The sequence below is a fragment of the Loxodonta africana genome, chromosome 3 (assembly GCF_030014295.1).
Source record: "Loxodonta africana isolate mLoxAfr1 chromosome 3, mLoxAfr1.hap2, whole genome shotgun sequence".
Lineage (NCBI taxonomy): Eukaryota > Metazoa > Chordata > Mammalia > Proboscidea > Elephantidae > Loxodonta > Loxodonta africana.
Window position 1 is genome coordinate 88,235,839 of NC_087344.1, and position 21,345 is coordinate 88,257,183.

The 21,345-nt window shown below is 37.3% G+C and overlaps 1 protein-coding gene across 3 annotated transcripts in view; it reads right to left on the reverse strand.

Annotated features, from left to right (window-relative positions):
- The window catches only part of FAF1 (Fas associated factor 1), a 620,612-nt gene that overhangs the window by 80,215 nt on the left and 519,052 nt on the right, over window positions 1-21,345 (reverse strand). For all 3 annotated transcript variants that reach the window (XR_010321387.1, XR_010321388.1, XM_010591294.3), the window contains exons 16-17: window positions 4,730-4,810; window positions 3,488-3,565 (exon numbers count right to left, since the gene is read on the reverse strand). Coding sequence is in view for 1 of the 3 variants with exons in the window: in XM_010591294.3 (XP_010589596.1) it covers window positions 3,488-3,565; window positions 4,730-4,810 (159 nt within the window). In the remaining 2 variants the exon portion in view is untranslated. The remainder of the gene's footprint in view (window positions 1-3,487; window positions 3,566-4,729; window positions 4,811-21,345) is intronic.

A 21,345-nucleotide genomic window follows, 5' to 3' on the forward strand; every position in this document is an offset into this window, starting at 1 on the left:
GGTATATGAAATACTGGTGGCATAGCTTCCAGGATCATAGCAACATGCAAGCCACCACAGTACGATGGGCTGATCAAACACGACTGGCATTTCTTAAGCTAAAAGAACTGAAAAGAAAGTTCAAGGCTTGAGCTGCAATACTGAAGGATTCTATGAGTAAAAAATTGAATGAAGCATGAAGCATCAAAAGAAGATGAAAGGAATACATGGAGTCTTTGTACCAAAAAGAATTGGTTGATGTTCAAACATTTCAGGAGGCAGCATGTGATCAAGAACTGCTGGCAGTGAAGGAAGAAGTTCAAGCTGCACCAAACGCACTGACGAAAAATGAGGCTCCAGGAATTGATGGAATACCAACTGAGATGCTTCAAGAAACAGAGGCAATGCTGGAACACTTACTCGTCTCTGTCAAGAAATTTGGAAGACAGCTACTTGGCCAAAGGACTGGAAGAGATCCATATTCAAGCCCATTCAAAAGAAAGGTGATCTAATGGAATGAAGAAATTACTAAACAATATCAATGATATCACACGTTAGCAAAATTTTGCTAAAGATAATTCAGTAACAACTGTAGCTGTACATCAACAGGGAACTGCCAGAAGTTCAAGCTGGATTCAGAAGAGGATGTAGAAATGAGGGCTATTATTGCTAATGTCAGATGGGTCTTGGCTGAGAGCAGAGATTACCAGAAGGATGTTTACCTGTGTCTTATTGACTACTTGAAAGCATTTGCCTGTGTAGCTTGTAACAAATTACGGATAACATTACAGAGAATGAGCATTATAGAACACTTATTTGTGCTCACGTGGAACCTGTATATGGATCAAGAGACAGTTGATCCAACAGAACAAGGGGATACTGCATGGTTCAAAATTACAAAAAGCACGTGGCAGGCATTGTATCCTTTCACCTTACTTATTCAGTCTGCATGCTGAACAAATTAAAAAAAACTAGAAATATAAAAATTAATAAAATGGGGAAGATCTTTGTCATTATTTCTCTATTTTTCCTTCAGAAAAATCACACTGCCATTCTCCTTATCATTACCAAGGAGCAGATCAGTATGCCATCCTAGATTTTATTTATTTCACTCAAACAATTACCACACAGCAAAATAAGGCCAATCATTAAGGAATTTCCCTGTAACCAAGGCGATTTGACTATTCAATACTTCATTTTCTGAAAAGATCTGAAATAAAGGAGATAATCAAAATAATAAAACCACTCTTGTTTATCAATGTAATCACATAGGTTAGGATTTCCAGTTAGAAGGGAGGCACTGTTACTGTGAAAACTCAGGTGACCTGGCTTGTGGTTTAGATTGTGTGTCCAACCAGTTTGGTGACCACAGGCAAACTGTATAATCTCTCTGGGTGTCAGTTTCTTTAGAGGTTACATAATACCAGCTTTGCCCAAAGGGTGGTCTGTGATACACTAGTGTGCTGAAATATGTTAATTGGTGCTCCACGAAAAAAAAAAAGTCAAATAAATTTGGGTAACACTGAATTAAGAAAAACAGTTTGCTAATGGTGGAATTTATGAGACTCTTTAATTTTAACTCTCCAAAAGGAGAGACAGAGTATGCAATATTACCAAACTCATTTATTACAGAATCATATCAAGGAATAAGTGCAGTTAATGGCTATTTGAAAAATTTGACTTTTGTTCCTCCCTCATCTGAGCCCTCCCACATGTTTACAACTGGAAAATGTACACTGAGTTATGATAAAGGGTGTTGACGGGGTCTTCGTGAGAGGACACGCTATTGTCTACATTTGAAAAACAGAGAGAGTTTTACCTCAGGGTAAATTAAGTAAATAATCAGAAGAAATTACACACGCTACCATGCTCTGGATCCAAAACATGCAGTTAATTGTGTACCTTTGACATTTAGCCAGCCAGTATGGTTGAAGATATATTAAGAGAGACCATGTGAAAGACAACACAAAAGTGCAAGAGTCCTTAGTTTTTAAATTACATTTCTTGAAATACCTAAAAGGATAGGCATTCAATAAGTGTTTGAACATGAATAAACTTTGATTTCCAAACAGTGAAATTTTATCCATCTTTTAAGACCTGGCTCAAATATCACTTTTTCCATAGTATTGTCTGATTCTCGAAGCTGTAAAAAATCTTTTGCTTCTGAACTTCCTAAGCATTTTGCTTTTACTTCTCATATGCCATTTAGCACATTCTTCCTTGATTGGCTGGTACTTGTATACAAGTTGTATCTTCCCTACCAGGTGTAATCTCTTCTTGTAGGCAGAAAACATTTTGTTATCCTTTGTTTCCCTTGGAATGCTCAGCACAGTGTCTTCTTCAAAATAAATTTGTTGAATAAGTGAAAGAATGATGACTGACGGAGTTTTACTCAGCCCAAGTAAGGGCTCTCTAGGAGTTTCTATTACTTATTAGATGGATTCCTCTTTTTTATAAGTGAATCTTGCCATTAACCCCATGTCTAGAAAAAAGTTCTGAGAGTCCTTTGGAAAAAGTTTTAAAAGGGCAGTATCCTTTTTCTTTGTCTCTTTGCACCTTAGGCAAACCTCTAGAATAACTTTTACATATAGTATTGAAATCCTATTTTTAAAAGACTATGAATTCCTACGCATGTAGGCATCCTTAGCCCCTAACGGATTTAGGCACATAGTAAGTACTCTAAAAATGTTTGCAAAATGAGTGAATGAAAAATTATATTGGTATGGGCATGACATGAACACAGGGGAAAAAAAAAGCAAGCTAAACAGATTTCCTATAGCTAGATGCTGTATCAGTCAGGGTTCGCCAGAGAGAAAGAACCAATAGGATGGAAATATAAGTATGTATGTATGTATATTTGTCTATGATTTATTTTAAGGAATTGGCTCATGCAACTCTGCAGTCTGGCAGTGTGAAATACGTAGGGCAGGCCAGCAGACTAGAAACAGACACTGCAGTATTGAGGCAGCATTTCTTCTTCTCTGGGAAACCTCAATTTTTGCTCTTAAGGCCTTCAACTGATTGTATGTGGCGCATCCACACCATCAAAGGTAGTCTCCTTTACTTAGTTAACTGACTGTGGATGTCAACCACATCTACAAAATACCTTCACACCAACATCTAGATCAGTATTTGATTAAATAACTGTGTACTACAGCACAGATAAGTTGACACATAAAATTAACCATCACAGGAGCAGAAAATACAGTTTTTAAATTCTTGGGGTGAGACAATACCCAGAAAGGACGGGACGTATTTGTCAGGCAATAAAAGGGGAAAGGAATTGAAAAGAATAGAAAACCTTGCATTTAGTAAGGTCAAGTTTTCTAAGGAATTCCATACAACAGATTAGAACTGATCCTTTTAAGGAAAGCTTAAGTCTTTCATACTAAATAAATCAGGGAAAAGCGGGAAGAAGTAAGTTGCAAGAAATACTAACAGTCTCGATATCAAATGCAGTAGAAATACAACCCAGCTTTTGAATAGTTTTTCTAAAAATTATGCCCACCTCACGTTCCTCTTCTTGCTCTTTACGAATCTGCTCCAAACGAAACTGTTCAGCCATCTCTCTCTCATGAGCTTCTCTCTGTTGATAAAATAAAGGGAGCCAGTTACATTCAAAGAGCTCATTTCTAGCATGGGCTGGAGCTACATTTTGGTGATGGACGTATCTCTCTCTGAAACAAGAATGGAAATGAAAGCGAGAACAAAGCATTGTTCTTTGATCATGTTGGGTTTCTATTCAAACAGCTTTGATGGTTCTGGGTAGCACATGGCATTCAAAATCCTTCATGACCTTTCTCTGGTCTTCATTTCTGGCCTTTTCTGCGACCTCTCCTGCACCCAGATCTCAAGCTTTATTCACATCAGCCTCTATCATGTCCTACCCTGAGCAGTGCCTTGCCCCTAGCATACATTATTTTCTCTTCCCTCCACCCCTCTTTCTCTGTACAGTTCACATATACCATCTCATCTATGAAACTTTCCCAAACACATTTCTACTTCATGGGTCTCCATGAAAGCAAAAAAAAAAAAAAAAAAATCCACTGAAACTTCTGTCTACTGAACTCTCACAGAACTCAGTGCTTTGTTTATGGTACTTAGAATCACTGCATTATATTACAGCTATCTGTGTTCTTGACTTAATCTACTCTACCTTTTTTGGGGGCAGAAACTCCGGCTTGTTCACTTTCCCCTCCTTCTTCAATGCCTGGTACAGAAGCAGCTCCTCATTAAGTTTTACCGTATTTTTATGGAAATAATGCACGTTATAAGTTTTTTTGCCAATCGTGCTCTTTCCCCCAAAGTATTTTCGTAAGCATACTAACGTAAAAAAAAAAAAGCAAAAAAGCATAACATGCGTGTTATTTGTATAAAAATACGGTAAATAAATCAGTCATTTTTAACTGTTACTGAACATCAGAATCACCTAAAAATTTAAATTAAAATAAAAAACTAAAAATTTCTGAATTCTTTTTTTTTTTTTTTTTTACCATACAGCAATTAAAAAACATACAGGATAGATACTAGATTCTTTGTTTTTTTTTTTTTTGGTTTTCATTTTTCATGACTCTTGACAAACTTTGTCAAAATGAACCATGCTTTAAGAGCCATGATAATTGAATCTAGCTTTCTCCATTGCAAACCCAGTATTCTTAGGGATCAGAGTGATAAAAGGGGCTGGCACTTTAATAATGAAGACTATTTGGGATTAAGCACCTTATCCCAGATGGCCCCTGATCAAACCTACTTTTGCTCTGTCAGCCTCAAGTGAAAGACGATAGGCTTCATCTTGCTCTCTTTTCACATTTTCTCTGGCTTCACGTTCATCCTTAAAAGAATGAAGAAGAGTCAATGCATTTTACCATATTACTGTTTTTTAAAACAAACAATAATAATTCCCTGTCATATCTTGTGTTAATTTATTATAATTAAATAAGAAACTTAAATTGTATAGGATATAAACAAGCACACAAGAAGATGAACAGCGTGGTATATAGTGAAAAAAAGAGTGAATTCTAGCTCTACCACCTAAGACCTTGGGCAAGTTATTTAACCTCTATAGGCCTCAATTTCTTCAACTAGAAAATGGAAGCAATATTTGGCTTATAGGGTTATTGTGAAGATTAAATGCAGTATCATACAAGCTGTCTAGCAAAGCACCTGGCACTTAGCTCAACTTCATAATTATTCCCTTCTTTTTCCCTGAGTTTTCTAAGATTAACCTGCTTGTTGAAACATCTCAATTGGTGTTCCATCAGTTACTGGACCCCTGTTTGTCACCAATACCTTCAGTGCAGCTTGGATCTCTTCCTTCAGTACCATCGGTTCCTGATCATAGGCTACCTCCCGAAATGGCTGAGTGTCGACCAAATCTTTTTGGTATAGTGACTCAGTGTACTCCTTCCATCTTCTTTTGATGTTTCCTGCACAGTTTAATATTTTCCCCTATGGACAGGTCTAAACCACACTTACTGTTGTCAAGTAAATTCTGATTCACAGTGGCCCAGTAGGGTTTCCAAGGCTATAAATCTCTATGGGAGTGGGCTGCCACAACTTTCTCCCACAGAGCCACTGTGGTTTTAAAGCACCGACCTTTTGGTTAGCAGTCCATCACTTTAACCACTGCTCCACCAGTACTCATAGAAAAGTTAATCTACTGAAATTTAGATGGCACTAGAATATTATCAACAAACTGTGAGAGTGGTCTTACTTTTCTATATTTCAAATTGGAAAACACTTAAGATATTTTAAACTTTAATTTGACCTTACTTTTCTGACTCCTCCTCCCTAGACTACTCTGGGTTTTGCTTGTAACATTCTGTACTTGTCCTTTAAAGCATTCATCACAATTGTAATTAATTAGTTTTTATATAATTATTTATTTAATGTGGGACCCCTCTATGAGACTATAAGCTCCACAAAGGCAGAGACCTTGTCTATATTACATAGGTCTGTATTCCAAGTGTTTCTTTCATATACTGCCTAGCCTTTTGGGGATGTTTAATAAAAACTTGTTGAATAAATGTCTTTTCAGGCACAACATACTTATTGTCTGCGTAAAAATTAAGGAGAAAAAAGATACAGTTCATCCACAAAGTGGCCCCATCTGGTCAATGAAAATGACTGGGCAGGAATGACATGTTATGACACTATGTACACATAGCAAAGGGATCTTCTAAAAGCTACCATGGCTGGAAGCCTTTTGAGCATGAATATAGTTTATAATAAAAGCATCCTAAGTAAACAGCTCTGTTTTAAAACAGACTGTTGCAGACATGAAAGGCCATTCAATACAGGGATCTCTGGCACAGAATGTGGCATCTGTTGTGAGAAAACTTCCTGAATCAACTAAGTTCTTTCTTTCCTGCTCTCCTTCTCTCTCATCTTTTTCACTTTCCTCCCTCCATTCCCTCACAAATATTCATGAAAAGTTTAGCGCTCAGGTTTTGCATTATTTTCCTCTTGTTTCTTAAATAATGTTGCTTTCTTCATCTGGGAAACTTCCTGCTCCAACAGCTGTACTACTCAAAACCCTACCAGCTTTTCATAGAGTTTTAGAAATATAAAAGACCCAACCTGTCCACAAGAGCCACTTTAACAGGTGAAAACTGAAATCATGTAAGTGTAAATGATTTGCCTAAAACTACCCAGCGAATTAGTGGCACAGGTTAGACTTGAATCTTCTGACCCCCCCGCCCCCTGCCCCAAATCAAATGCTCTTTCTCTTGCCCACACCACAGTTCTCTCTGACCATCCCAGACAGAAGGGTTGCCTCAGGATGAATTTTCCAAAATTCATCAGGATCATAGCTTCTCGCATGTTTGGTAGTTGCTTGTGAATGGCTATCATTTCTTTTTTTTCCTGTTCTGTAGGTTTTATACTTACCTTCCAACTGTCCTGTGAATATTAACTTTAATTTGGGAATAAGAAAACATTACTTAGGCATTTTCCCCATATTATTCTAGATGGTAGATTTTTTAGAAATTTCCAGATGTTGTGGTTAACATTTCATGTACAAATTTGTTCTCATGACTTACAGATGTGCCTCTTGGATCTTCTCCTGAGTCCTACAAGTACTGTTCTTTTGGAGGCTCCCTTTGCTAAGTCTGAGAGAACACATCAGACAAAGTGACTAGAAACATGTGTTGATTGTGTGGAGGTGGAATGGCTGTATGATCAGGTTCAGGAATAGGTCTCAGGTGCTGTCTGGGCTATGGCTTGGGCTATTTGGTATTGAAATATTTCTTGTCATAACAAAGTGAAAAGCCAGATTGCTCGGAACCAACTGATACACTCCTTGCCCCCTCCGGAGCCTTTCATCTGTACTATGTTTGTCGCTGCTCTCATACTGCTTTGTTCTACACTCATTTATATATGTCTCATTTTTCCCTACTGAAGTTGTAAGCTTCCAAAGTGAAAAGGCTATATTGTATGTCTTTGTATCTCCCATAGTATCTAGGGTACTTACTATCTTCCATATGGCAAGCATTCAATACATATTTGTTGGATGAATGAATAGAATTATTAGTGTTTAACAGTCATACACTGGAAGTTCTGGAGCCTCTAAGTATCTTTCAGACCAGTAATTTTTATTTAAGTATATTCTGTATTCTGAGTATTACAAGGACTTGTTAAGAAGTGGTGAAATTAAATTTCAAATCTAGTTTTTCTCACCCCAAAGCCTATGTTTTTTCCACTATGGTACATTAGGTGGCTTAGTATAGTGCTATATCTGTGAAACATCAATAGCCTTGAATCAGATTTCATTAAAATTCATTAAAAATAATCTCCATATTTGAAAACATTTTATGAGCTGTCAAGTGGTTCCTAATGAGGCACTTAACCAAAAATAGAATTTAAGTGTAACTTGTTACCCCTCAATAGTATTTAAAATTAGTAATTATTGGTTAATTCTCAAAAGACTAAAGTAAAATTCTGAATTATCAAATCACAACAATCAATCCATCATGGCTAGTTTGTTTCCAATACTTACCAAATGAATATGCATACACACTCACATTACATTTATTTGTTCTTCTGATGTCAAGATTAAAATATAGATCCTGTTCTTCTGATGCCAAGGTTAGAATGCATACTAACAGGTAGGACCTTGTGAACAGGGAAAAAGCCCTGGTATCTGTCCCTAAAGAGATACAGACCAAGACAACCTAAAATTCTCTCAGTATAAATACTTACAGATAGAAGACAGAATATAAATAAAACAAAAATATTATAAGTATCACTGAGCCTGTAAAAAAGGAAAAAAGAAAGAAAAATTCCTGAGTACCAGAAGTAAAGGGAACACAAAACCAGGGCTATAAATGATGAGGTGATATGAAGCCTGACAAGGCAGGTTAACAGTCTTGGTAACCTAGAGGCCCAAGTGGGATCAGAAGACTTTATTTTGGATACAAGCAAAGTAGGGAGTTAGAACCGAGAATTCTGAATCCTGAGCTGTGAGGTAACCTTTGGCAGCTTAATACAAATTTAATTAGAGTCTGGGAGTGGCTGTGGAGGGGGCAGGGAAAGGATGAAAAATTATTTTAAGAAATAATGGCCAAACTTTTTTCAAATTTGATGGAAACTATAAAGCCAGAAATCCAATGGGGGATAAAGCCAGAAATCCAATAATCTCCACGAATACCAATTAAAAGAAACATGAAGAAAACTATGCCAAGGCACATCACAACCAAATCATCTAAAGCTAACAATAATACCTTAAAAGCTGTCAGAGAGAACAAAATAAGAATGGCAGCAGACTTCTCATCAGAGACAGTGTAAGTAAGAAGACATTGGAGGAACATCTTTGAAGTACCAAAAGGGGAAGAAAAAAAATGAAACAACAACAAAAAAAAACCTGTCAACTTAGAATTCTATACCTAGTGAAAATATTTTTCAAAACTGAAGGTGAAATAAAGACTTTTCTACACATACAAAAGCTGAAACAATTCATCAGTATGGGATGTGTAGTACAGTAAAAGTTAAAGAAAATCCTTCAGGTAAAAAGAAAAAGATACCAGATAGATACCTAGATCTATACTCAGGAAAAAAGAGAATTAGAGATGGGAGCTTTGTGTGTAAATTAAAAGATATTTTTCTTATAATTTAAATCTTCTTAAAAATAATTGTATAAATCAAAAATAAGAGCACTGCATAGTAGGGTTTAAAACTTATGTAGAAACAAAATACGTGATAATGGAACAAGGGCTGGAAGGGGAGAAATGGAAGTACGCTGGTAGAAGGTTTTCATAGAATATGTGAAATGGTTTAATACCACATGAAGAAAGACTGTGATGAATTAAAGATATATAGTATAAACTCAAAAAGAACTACTACAAAGACTACAAAGAGTTGTAGCCACAAAGAAAATAAAATAGAATTATGAGAAAAGTATTCAATTAAAAAAAAATGGCAGAAAAAAAGGAACAAAGAATGGATAGGACAAATGGGAAACAAACAACAAGGTTGTGAATTTGAACTCAACCGTATTAATAATTGGAGCCCTGGTACTGCTGTGGTTAAGAGCTTGGCTGCTAACCAAAAGACTGACAGTTTGAATCCACCAGACACTCCTCACAAACCCTATGGGCATTTCTACTCTGTCCTATAGGGTCGCTATGAGTGGGAATCGAAAGCAACAGGTTGTGAGTATATTAATCATGCTTAATGTAAAGTCTACTATCCCACTATGCTCAATTAAAAGATAGGTTGTTGAATTGGACGAAAATGCAAGGCTCAACAATATACTGCCCACAAGAACACATTTTAAATTTAAAGACAAAAATGGGTTTAAAAGTAAAAGTATGGAAAAAGATATATCATGCTAACGCTAACAAATGGAAGGTGAAGTGGCTAGATTAATATTAAACAAAGCAGATTTCAGAGCAAAGAGTATTATCAGGGATATGGTCACTTCATAGCAATAAACCGTCAATTAATCAAGAGGACATAACAATCCTAAATGTTTATGTGCTTAATAATAGGACTTTGAAATACTTGAAGCATATACTGAAAGAACTGCAAAGCAAGAGAGAAAAATCCAGTTAGAGTCAGATATTACAACACTGTTTCACAATAATTGCTAAAACAAGCAGACAGAAAATGATATAGAAGACCAGAACAACACTTAAACTTTTTTCTTTTTTTAAAATTGTGCTTTAAGCGACTAACAAATCAAGTGAGTCTCTCATATAAAAACTTACATAATCTTGTTATGTACTCCTACTTGCTCTCCCCCTAATGAGACATGACATTCCTCCTCTCCACCCTGCATTCCCTGTGTCCATTCAGCCTGCTCCTGTCCCTCTCTGCCTTCTCATCTCGCCTCCGGACAGGAGCTGCTCACATAGTCTCATGCGTCTACTTGAGCCAAGAAACTCACTCCTCACCAGTGTCATTTTCTTATAGTCCAGTCCAATCCCTGCTTGAAGAGTTGGCTTTGAGAATGGTTCCAGTCTTGGGCTAACAGAAGGTCCAGGGACCATGACCTCTGGGGTCCTTCTAGTCTCAGTCAGACCATTAAGTCTGGTGTTTTTACGAGAATTTGAGGTCTGTGTCCCACTGTTCTCCTGCTCCATCAGGGATTCTCTGTTATGTTCCCTGTCAGGGCAGTCATAAGCTTATAACAAACTTGACTCAGTTGACATTTACAGAATATTCTACACAACAGTAGCAATATATACAGTATTTCCAAGCGCACATGAAACAGTGGCTAAGACACATCACAGTCAGGGCCATAAACAAGTCTCAATTTAAAATAATACATGGAATAATTATAATCATACAAATTATGTTTTCTTACCACAATGAAATTAAATTAGAAATCAATAACAGAAAGATATCTTGAAAATCTCAAAATATTTGAGAAATAACCCATGGATCAAAGTCCACAATCAACAGTCATAGAAGCGGCAGTCTAGAAGTCAAACAACGTATTGCACTGGGCAAATCTGCTGCAAAAGACCTCTTTAAAGTATTAAAAAGCAAAGATCTTACTTTGAGGACTGAGGTGCACCTGACCCAAGTCATGACATTTTCAATTGCCTCATAGGCATGAGAAAGCTGGAAAATGAATAAGGAAGACCAAAGAACTGATGCCTTTGAATTATGGTGTCGGTGAAGAGCAGTGATTATACCATGGACTGCCAGAAGAGACCCTATGTACAACAGAATGAAACACTGCCTGGTCCTGTGCCACCCTCATAATCGTTGCTGTATCTGAGCCCACTGTTGCAGCCACTGTGTGTCAATCCATCTTGTTGAGTATCTTCCTCTTTTTCGATGACCCTCTATTTTACCAATCACGATGTCCTTCTGCAGAGACTGGTCCCTCCTGATAACAGGTCCAAAGTAAGCGAGACAAAGTATCACAATCCTCGCTTCTAAGGAGCACGCTGGCTGTAGTTCTTCCTAAACAGACTTGTTTGTTCCTCTGGTAGTTCATGGTATAGCGTATAGTCAATATTCTTCAGCACCGTAATTCGAATGCATCAATTCTTCTTTGGTCTTTCTTATTCACTGCCCAGCTTTTATATGCATATGAAGCGACTGAAAATACCATGGCTTGGCTCAAGCACACTTGTGTTCTCAAGATGACATCTTTGCTATTTAACACTCTAAAGAGGTCTTTTGTAGCACATTTGCCCAATGCAACACATTTGATTTTTTCACTGCTGCTTCCATGGATGTTGATTGTGGATCCAAATAAAATGAAATCCTTGACGACTTCAGTATTTTCTAAGTTTATTATGATGCTGCTTATAGGTCCAGTTGTGAGGATTTTTGTTTTCCGTGTGTTAAGGTGTAAGCCGTACTGAAGGCTAAAGTCTTTGATTTTCATCAGTAAGTGCTTCAAGTCCTCTTCACTTTCAGCAAGCAAGGTTGTGTCATCTGCATATCAAGGGTTGTTAAATGAGTCTTCCTCCAATCTTGATGCAGAGTTCTTCTTCATGTAGACCAGCTTCTCAGACTATTTGATCAGCATATAGATTGAATAAGTATGGTACAAGGATACAACCCTGATGCACACTGTCCTGATTTTAAATCATGGAAACCCTGGTGGCATAGTGGTTAAGTGCTACGGCTGCTAACCAAAGGGTCGGCAGTTTGAATCCGCCAGGCGCTCCTTGGAAACTCTATGGGGCAGTTCTACTCTGTCCTATAGTGTCGCTATGAGCTGGAATTGACTGGACAGCACTGGGTTTGGTTTTTGTTTTTTAGTATCCCCTTGTTCTGTTCCGACGACTGCCTGTTGGTCTGTGTACAGATTCTGCAAAAGCACAATTAAGTGTTCTGGAATTCCTATTCTTCACAATGTTGTCCATAATTGGTCATGATCCACACAGTTGAATGCCTTTGCACAGTCAATAAAAGATAGGTAAACATCTTCCTGGTATTCTCTGCTTTCAGCCAAGATCCGTCTGACATCAGAAATGATATCCCTTGTTCCACGTCCTCTTCTGAATCCAGCTTGAATTTCTGGCAGTTCCCTGTCGATGTATTGCTGTAACCATTTTTGAATTATCTTCAGCATAATTTTACCTGAATGTGAAACAAATGATATTGTTTGATAATTTCCGTATTCTATTAGATTACTTTTTTTTGGGAATAGGCACAAATATGGATCTCTTCCAGTCAGTAAGCCAGGTAGCTATCTTCCAGTTTCCTTGGTATAGACCAGTTAGCGTTTCCATTGCTGCATCCATTGTTGAAATATCTTAACTGGTATTCCATCAATTCCTGGAGCTTTATTTTTTTTTGCCAATGCCTTTAGTGCAGCTTGGACTTCTTCCTTCATTACCATTGGTTCTTGATTATATGCTACCTCCTGAAATGGTTAAACACTGACCGATTCTTTTTGGTACAGTGGCTCTGTGCATTCTTTCCATTTTCTTTTTATGCTTCCTGCATCATTCAATATTTTGCTCATAGAATCCTTCAATATTGTAACTCAAGGCTTGAGTTCCTTCTTCAGTTCTTTCGGTTTGAGAAATGCTGAGCCTGTTCTTCTCTTATAGTTTTCTAACTCCAAGTCTTTGTACATTTCATTATAATACACTACTTTGTTCCCTCAGGCCACCCTTTGAAATCTTCTATTCAGCTCTTTCATGTCATCATTTCTTCCTTTTTTTTTTTTTTTTTAAGCTACTCTATGTTCAAGAACAAGTTTCAGAGTCTCTGCTTACATCCATTTTGGTCTTTTCTTTCTTTTCTGTCTTTTTAACGACCTCTTGTTTCTTCTCACATGATGTCGTTGATGTCATCCCACACCCTGTCTGGTCTTCAGTCATTAGTGTTCAATGTGTCAAATCTATTCTTGAGATGGTCTCTAAATTCAGTTGAGGTATAGTCAAGGTCATACTTTGGCTCTTGTGGACTTATTTTAATTTTTCTCAACTTCAACTTGAACTTGCACAGGAACACGTGATGGTCTGTTCCACAGACAGCCCCTGGCCTTGTTCTGACTGATGATATTGTGCTTTTCCATTGGCTATTCCCACAGATGTAGTTGATTTAATTCCTATGTATTTCATCCTGTGAGGTCCACATGTATAGTTACTATTTATATTGTTGAAAAAAGGTATTTCCAATGAAGAAGTCTTTGGTCTTGCAAAAGTCTATCACGTAATCTCCAGCGTGGTTTCTATCACCAACACCATATTTTTCCAACTATCAATCCTTCTTCTCTGTGTCCAACTTACACATTCCAATAACCAGTAACTGTCAATTCATCATGACTGCATGTTTGATCACTTTCAGACTGCAAAAGTTGGTAAAAATCTTCAATCTGTCAGCTTGTCATACTGTCCGGGCTTGCAAGTTGCTGTGATGTTGGAAGCTATGCCACCGGTATTCAGATACCACCATGGTCACCCATGGAGGACAGGTTTCAGCTGAGCTTCCAGACTATGACAGACTAGGAAGAAGGACCCGGCAGTCTACTTCTGAAAAGCATTAGCCAGTGAAAACCTTATGAATAGCAGCGGAATATTGTCTGATATAGTGCTGGAAGATGAGCCTCCCAGGTTGGAAGGCACTCAAAAGATGACTGGGGAAGAGCTGCCTCCTCAAAGTACAGTCGACCTTAATGACGCGGATGGAGTAAAGCTTTTGGGACCTTCATTTGCTGATGTGGCACGACTCAAAATGAGAAGAAACAGCTGCAAACATCCATTAATAATTGGAACTTGGAATGTATTAAGTATGAACCTAGGAAAACTGGAAATTGTCGAAAATGAAATGGAACGCATAAACATCGATATCCTAGGCATTACTAGTGAGCTGAAATGGACTGGTATTGGCCATTTTGAGTCGGACAATCATATAGTCTACTATGCTGGGAATGACAATTTGAAGAGGAATAGTGTTGCTTTCTTCATCAAAAAGAACATTTCGAGATCTATCCTGAAGTACAATGCTGCCAGTGATAGAATAATATCCATAGGTCTAAAAGGAAGACCAGTTAATACGACTATTATTCAAATTTACGCACCAACCACTAAGGCCAAAGATGAAGGAATAGAAGATTTTTATCAGCTGCTGCAGTCTGAAATTCATCGAACATGCCATCAGGACGCACTGATAATTACTGGTGATTGGAATGTGAAACTTAGAAACAAAGCAGGAGGATCGGTAGCTGGAAAATATGGCCTTGGTGATAGAAACAATGCCAGAGATCGAATGATAGAATTTTGCAAGACCAACGGGTTCTTCATTGCAAATACCTTTTTTCACCAACATAAACGGCGACTATACACATGGACCTTGCCAGATGGAACACAAAGAAATCAAATTGACTATATCTGTGAAAAGAGAGGATGGAAAAGCTCAGTATCATCAGTCAGAACAAGGCCAGGGGCCGACTGTGGAACAGACCATCAATTGTTCATATACAAGTTCGGTCTGAAATTGAAGAAAATCAGAGCAAGTCCACGAGAGCCAAAATATGACCTTGATATCCCACTTGAATTAGAGACCATCTGAAGAATAGATTTGATGCATTGAACACTAGTGACCGAAGACCAGATGAGTTGTGGAATGATATCAAGGACATCATACATGAAGAAAGCAAGAGGTCATTGAAAAGGCAGGAAAGAAAGAAAAGACCAAGATGGATGTCAGAGAAGACTCTGAAACTTGCTCTTGAATGTCGAGCAGCTAAAGCAAAAGGAAAAATTGATGAAGTAAAAGAACTGAACAGAACATTTCAAAGGGCATCTCAAGAAGATAAAATAAAGTATTATAATAACATGTGCAAAGAGCTGGAGATGGAAAACCAAAAGGAAGAACATGCTCGGTGTTTCTCAAGCTGAAAGAGCTGAAGAAAAAATTCAAGCCTCGAGTTGCAATAGTGAAGGATTCTATGGGGAAAACATTAAACAACACAGGAAGCATCAAAAGAAGATAGAAGACACAGAGTCATTATACCAAAAATAATGTCGATGTTCAACCATTTCAAGAGGTGGCATATGATCAGGAACCGATGGTACTGAAGGAAGAAGTCCAAGCTGCTCTGAAGGCACTGGCGAAAAACAAGGCTCCAGGAATTGATGGAATATCAACTGAGATATTTCAACAAACAGATGCAGCACTGGAGGTGCTCACTCATCTATGCCAAGAAATATGGAAGACAGCTTCCTGGCCAACTGACTGGAAGAGATCCATATTTATATCCATTCCCAAGAAAGGTGATCCAACTGATTGTGGAAATTATAGAACAATATCATTAATATCACATGCGAGCAAAATTCTGCTGAAGATGATTCAAAAACGGCTGCAGCAGTATATCGACAGGGAACTGGCAGAAATTCAGTCTGGTTTCAGAAGAGGATGTGGAATCAGGGATATCATTGCTGATGTCAAATGGATCCTGGCTGAAAGCAGAGAATATCAGAAGGATGTTTACCTGTGTTTTATTGACTATGCAAAGGCATTCGACTGTGTGGATCATGATAAATTACGGATAATGTTGCAAAGAATGGGAATCCAGAACGCTTAATTGTGCTCATGAGGAACCTTTACAATTGTTTGGACAGAACAAGGGGATACTGATTGGTTTAAAGTCAGGAAGCATGTGTGTCAGGGTTGTATTCTTTCACCATACCTATTCAATCTGTATGCTGAGCAAATAATCCCAGAAGCTGGACTATATGAAGAAGAACGGGGCATCAGGATTGGAGGAAGACTCATTAACAACCTGCGTTATGCAGATGACACAACCTTGCTTGCTGAAAGTGAAGAGGACTTGAAGCACTTACTGATGAAGATCAAAGACCACAGCCTTCAGTATGGATTACACCTCAACATAAAGAAAACAAAAATCCTCACAACTAGACCAATGAGCAACATCATGATAAACGGAGAAAAGATTGAAGTTGTCAAGGATTTCATTTTACTTGGATCCACAATCAACAGCCATGGGAGCAGCAGTCAAGAAATCAAAAGATGCACTGCATTGGGTAAATCTGCTGCAAAGGATCTCTTTAAAGTGCTGAAGAGCAAGGATGTCACCCTGAAGACTAAGGTACACCTGACCTAAGCCACGGTATTTTCAATTGCATAATATGCATGTGAAAGCTGGACAATGAATAAGGAAGACCGAAGAACAATAGACGCCTCTGAATTGTGGTGTTGGTAAAGAATATTGAATATACCATGGACTGCCAAAAGAACGAACAAATCTGTCTTGGAAGAAGTGCAGCCAGAATGCTCTTAGGGGCAAGGATGGCAAGACTAGGTCTTACATACTTCAGACATGTTGTCAGGAGGGATCAGTCCCTGGAGAAGGACATCATGCTTGGCAGAGTACGGGGTCAGCGAAAAAGAGGAAGACCCTCAACGAGGTGGATCGACACAGTGGCTCCAACAATGAGCTCAAGCATAACAACAATTGTAAGGATGGCTCAGGACCGGGCAGCATTTCGTTCTGTTGTGCATAGGGTTGCTATGAGTCAGAACCGACTCAATGGCACCTAACCTTACCTATCTTCATCTTTGGCATCACTAGTTGGTGCATATATTTGAGTTACAGTTCTATTCACTGGTCTTCCTTGTAAGCATATGGATATTATCCTATCACTGATAGCAGTGTAATTCAGGACTGATCTTGAAATGTTCTTTTTGAGGATGAATGTGACCCCATTCCTTTCCAATTTGTCATTCCTGGCATGGTAGATAATATGAATTTTCCATACAAAATGGCGAATACCAGTCCATTTCAGCTCACTAATGCCTAGGATATCAATCTTCAAGTGCTTTGTTTCATTTCTAACAGCTTCCAATTTTCCTGCATTCATACTTCATACATTCCACATTCCAATTATTAATGTATGTTTGCAGCTGTTTCTTCTCATTTTAAGTCATGCTACATCAGCAAATGAAGGTCCTGAAAGTTTCACTCCATCCACGTCATTAAGGTGACACTACTTTGAGGAGGCAGCTACTCCCCAGTTGTATTTTGAGTGCCTTCCAACCTGAGGGGCTCATCTTCTGGCACTATACCAGACAATAGCAGTTCTGCTGCTATTCATTAAGGTTTTCATTGGCCAATTTTTTCAGACCTAGATGGTCAGGTCCTTCTTACCAGTCTGTCTTGGCCTGGAAGTGCCACTGAAACCTGTCTACCGTGGATGACCCTATTGGTATTTGAAATACTGGTGGCACAGGTTCCAGCATCACAGCAATACTCAAGCCACCTCAGTACGACAAACTGACAGATGAGTAGTGTCGGTAAAAATTACAGTCTTGGGGATCCCGTGGGGGCAGTTCTACTCTGTCCAATAGGGTCACCATGAGTCAAAATCAACTTGAGAGCAAAAAAAAAAATTTGTTTTTTTGGTTATTAAAAACTTCATGCCAATGAATTTGACAATTTAAGTGAAATGGAGAGATTTCTTAAAATACACAAACTACCAAAGCTCACTGAAGAAGAAACTCATAACCTGGATCACCCTATATGTGTTAAAGAAATTTCGGTAAAAATCTTGCCAGATTATTATAAAGAGAAAATAAATTAGAGTTTACCAGAGGTTGCGTGGATGGAGGAATGGGGAGTTACTGCTTAATAGGTAGAGGGTCTCTGTTTGTAGTGATTAAAAAGCATTGGAAATAGTGGTAATGGCTGCACAACATTGTGAATGTAATTAAGGCCACTGACATATACACTTAACAATGGTTAAAATGGCAAATTTTATGTCATAGATATTTTACCACAGTAAAATTAAAGAGAGAGACAGAGACAGAGAGAAAGAGAGAAAAGAAAACTTTCCCACAAAGAAAACTTCAGGTCAAGATGGCTTCACTGGTGAATTCTACCAACACTTAAGCAAGAAATAGTATTAATTCTCTATAAAGTTTTCCAGGAAATTTAAGATAAGGGACTACTTCCCAGCATTACCCACGTAATAAAACCAGACAAAGACATTACAAAAAAAGCACAGAGATATCCCTCATGAGCATAGAAGAAAAATTCTAAACAAAATTTTAGCAAATGCAATTCCGCAATATATAAAAAGGATAATACATCATGACCAAGTGAAGTTTATCGCAGGAATGCAAGGTTGGTTGAACTTTCGAAAATCAATCAACGTAATTCACTATATTAACAGACTAAAAAAAGAAAAACTATATGGTCACCTCAATAGATGCGGAAAAACCATTAGACAAAAGCTAAGCCATTCCTGATAAAATTTCTCAATGAAGTAGAAATAAAGTAGAACTTCCTCAGCCTGATAAAGGACATCTATGAAAAAAACCTACAACTAATGTCTTACTTACTGGTGAGACACTGAATGCTTTCCCTCTAAGATTAGGAAAAAGGCAGTGATGTCTGTTACCACTTCTATTCAATATTGAACTGGAGGTTCTATCCAGTCTAATAAATCAGATAAAAAAGAAATAAAAAGGCTTTCAGGATGGAAAAGAACTCTCTTTATTCATAGATGAAATGATTAGAGATGTGAAAAATCCTATGAATTCTACAAAAAGCTACTAGAACGAATAAGGGAGATTAGTATGGTTGCAGTATACAAAATCTATATTCAACAAACAACCGTATTTCTATATACTAGCAACAAATAATCAGAACTTAGAGTTAAAAGAAAACAATACCCTTTACAATAACATAAAATATATGAAATACTTAGGAATCAATTTGATGACACACACACATAACCTGTACACTAAAAATACAAAACATTGCAGAGAGAAATCAAAGAAGACCTAAACAAATGAAGAGATATATCAATTTCATGGATTGGAAGAGCAAATATTTTTAGATGTCAATTATCTCCAAATGATCTATAGATTCAATGTAATGCCAATCAAAATACCAGCAGACTTTCTTGTAGAAACTGACAAACTGATTCTAAAATTCATATGGAAATGAAAAGGATCTAGATCAGCCAAAACAACCATGAAAAGTAGAACAAGGTTGAAAAGCTTACACTAAGTGTGTTTGGTGTTGGTGTAAAGAATGGAGTCTAGAAACAGACGTACATATATATGATCAATTGATTTTTGACAAAGATGCAATGGCATTTCAGTGGGAAAAGATATAGTCTTTTCAACAAATGGTGATGAAACGACTGGATATCCATAGATTGTCCCCCGCCCCCCTCAGAAGAACTCCAATTCATACTTCACAGTGCATATAAACATTAACTCAAAATGGATCATAGATCTAAATGTAAAATTAAAAACTGTAATACTTCTAGAGAGGCCCTGGTGGCACAGTGGTTAAGAGCTTGGTTGCTAACCAAAAGGTTGGGAGTTTGAATCCACCAGCCACTCCTTGGAAACCCTATGGGGCAGTTCTGCTCTGTTCTCTAGGATTGCTATGAATTGTTGGAATCAACTCAAAAACAATGGGTTTGGAATAATTCTAGAAGCAAGCCACACACACAAAAAAACAGTGACAAAGATATCTTAGACATGACCCCCAAAACATGATACATGAGTAAAAAATCTAAACTGACTTTATCAAAATTAAAACTTCTTGGGGAGCCAGTTGGGGAAACAATGAGTTTTTATGATAACTGGAAATTTGGCATCAATTAAGTATAACAATTATACTTGATTAATATAATTGATCACAAAGCTAGACAGGTGAAAAAGGTTGAATTGGTAAATGTTGTGTTACATACATTAAAAAAAAAAAAAAGGAAAAAAAATTTGCCGAAACTGCTTATGTACAACCAAACACCCAGGGGTTTTGTGTTTCTAGTTTGGAAATTTAGGGACATGGTTTCATGGGATATCCCAGTCAAATGGCCTAATGTTTTTAGTGTTTCTGTTCTACCTCCTAGTTCGCTGTGTAATCCCTATGGTCTTAAAAGCTTGTGAGCAGCCAACCAAAGTAAAAAAAAAAAAGTTGGTCTCTATTTACTGGGAGCAGCAAAGGAAGAAAGAAACGCAGAAACTACAAATGGAACTGGAATGTGTGTCTACCTGTCTCTGTCAACAACTGTCTCCTTTATTATGAGACTGGAACAACTAGATGGTGCCTGGCTACCATTACGTGATGTTCTGATCGAAGATTCTATAGCAAGATCCTGATTAAAATGGAAAAAAAGGTAGAACAGAATTACAAATTCTCATGGAATCCAGACTTTCTGAATCCAATTGAGGTTGGATTACCCCCCAAAACTACTGCCCTGAGATAATCTTTAAACTTTATACCTAAGCTGTTCCCTCAAGTAATCTTTAAATCAAACAATAGTTTAGCTTAATTAGTAGAGAATGTCTGCCTTGAGTATTGAGCTCTCTTAAAGAATTATCTGCATAGGATCAAAATGACAACAGCAACTCAAAATGTTAGATGAGCAGCTGAGGGGGAAGTAAGTTTATCTTAATGATTGTAGAATAATTTGGAAACAAATAGTGAGAATGGTCGGACATCTTAAAGAATGTAATCAATGTAACTGAATTGTACATATAAACATCGTTTTATTGGTGTATGTTTTGCTGTGTATATTTTCATCAGAAAATTATATTTATAAAAGAATAAACACCTTTGAAAAGACATAAAAATATTAAAAACTTCTGCTCTCCTAAAGACACTTGAAAATGGTAATGAGAATATAATGACAAGTCATAGACTGGGAGGAAAATCTTTGTAAATCACATGGATAAAAGACTTGTACCTAGGACATATAAAGAACTCCCAAAATGAAAAAAAAAAAAAAAAAAATAACAAAGACTACAAAGAACCCAATTTTAAAAAGTAGGCAAAAGATTTGCAGACACTTCACCAAAAATGACACATGGATAGTAAATAAGTACATAAAAAGATGCTCAATCTCACCTTTACAACAAGAAGACAAATAATTCAATTAAAAAATGGGCAAAGGAAATGGACAGACACTT